Source organism: Engraulis encrasicolus, chromosome 4 (genome assembly GCF_034702125.1).
Source record: "Engraulis encrasicolus isolate BLACKSEA-1 chromosome 4, IST_EnEncr_1.0, whole genome shotgun sequence".
NCBI lineage: Eukaryota > Metazoa > Chordata > Actinopteri > Clupeiformes > Engraulidae > Engraulis > Engraulis encrasicolus.
In genome coordinates, this window is record NC_085860.1 from 38,090,067 (window position 1) to 38,091,518 (window position 1,452).

At 50.1% G+C, this 1,452-nt stretch overlaps 1 protein-coding gene across 1 annotated transcript in view; it reads left to right on the forward strand.

Annotated features, from left to right (window-relative positions):
* Positions 1 to 756: 756 nt before the first annotated feature.
* Positions 757 to 1,452, forward strand: part of btbd11b (BTB (POZ) domain containing 11b) — a 165,057-nt gene continuing 164,361 nt past the window's right edge. The window contains exon 1 of the mRNA XM_063197373.1: positions 757 to 1,452. This exon is cut by the window's right edge and continues 382 nt beyond it. Within this exon, the coding sequence (XP_063053443.1) occupies positions 970 to 1,452 (483 nt within the window). The 5' untranslated portion in view covers positions 757 to 969.

Sequence of the window (1,452 nt, forward strand, 5' to 3'; positions counted from 1 at the left end):
TCCACAAGATCCCTGTCACCTATTTGGAGGGGAATTATTGATCACCACGAGCTGGAGTCTCATCGTTTTAAAAGGAGTGACCTTGACTGGAGAGCAGCAGATCCATTATACATACTATACATTATTAATGACGTTGTGTCATGTTTCCTTGGCCGCATCGCACCGGGAGTGTGTAAAGGCGAGGGAAGTGTATCCGAGAGCATCGCTCGCGCGCGCGCACACACACACACACACACGCCTTTCAGCATCAATGAATCGTTCGTGCCTACAGCGACAGGTATAACCAACACTTCCTGCCTTTTAGCAGAAAAACAAAGGGGCACACAGACGATTGCTGTTTTACTGTCACGGCTCAGTATTGCATACCATAATTCTACAATAAAGAGCCCACTTGGGCGTCTTTGCATCCTAGAACCTAGAACGTGTTTTCCCCCCAAAAATGTATATTCTTGTGGATTTATGAGTTGCACTTGTGATTTGTTTTAATTGGTTATTTGGTGTTGTAGTCCATCCTGAATGGCACAATGCGATGCCCTCCCCCTCAGAGGTGCATCACTTGGCGTTTTTCATCATTCTGTTAGCCAGGTCATAGACTTCTCAAACTGGATAGACACGGCTGCAATTCCACAACAGCAGCAACACTGGCAGGTCGAGTGATTCTGTTCTGTCGATCAAACCTATATTGCAAGTTCATTGGCTGTGAGCGTTTCTACGACTCCTCCTCCAAACAGAGAAAGCGTTGCGGCTGTGGTGCAGTGGTGCTCGTGCTGCTCTGACTTGACATACCCCGCTGGCTCCACAAAGTTATACAAAAACACAGCTCAACAAACAGCCACAACCACATTTGTAACGGACTTAACGCGCTTTTCCTCCCGACGCCAAAAAGGAACACATTGGATGTTTTTATCCGCACCAGCGGAACATTTCCTGGTAGTGGTCTAATACAGGGATACAGTATGAGGTGCAGTTATGGCAAGAAGGGGTAAGTCTGTTGTGAGAACCCTGGAGGACTTGACGCTGGACTCGGGTTATGGTGGAACCGCAGACTCCTTCAGGTCTTCCAGCTTGTCGCTGTGCTGCTCTGACGCGCACGTCTCGTTCGTTCATGGAGGTAACTGTTGGCATCTAACAGACTCTATGCACAGTAGACATAACAGCCTGGACACTGTCAACACCGTTCTGGTCGAAGACGCCGAGAACCTGGATAGCGCCGGACACTGTGCGAAACTTCCCGAGCTTGAGGATGTTCCCTGGAGTCTCGGGGAGGTGGAAAGCGCTCTCAGGAAGGAAGAGGAGCTCCGGGTCGGGGCTTTTCCCGGGGACCTGTTGGCGAGGCTCTCCGCGCTGGTCAGTCGAGCGCTGGTTAGGATAGCCAAGGAGGCGCAGAGGCTGAGTTTACGCTATGCCAAATGCACCAAATATGAGATCCAAAGTGCCATCAAGATCGCGTTG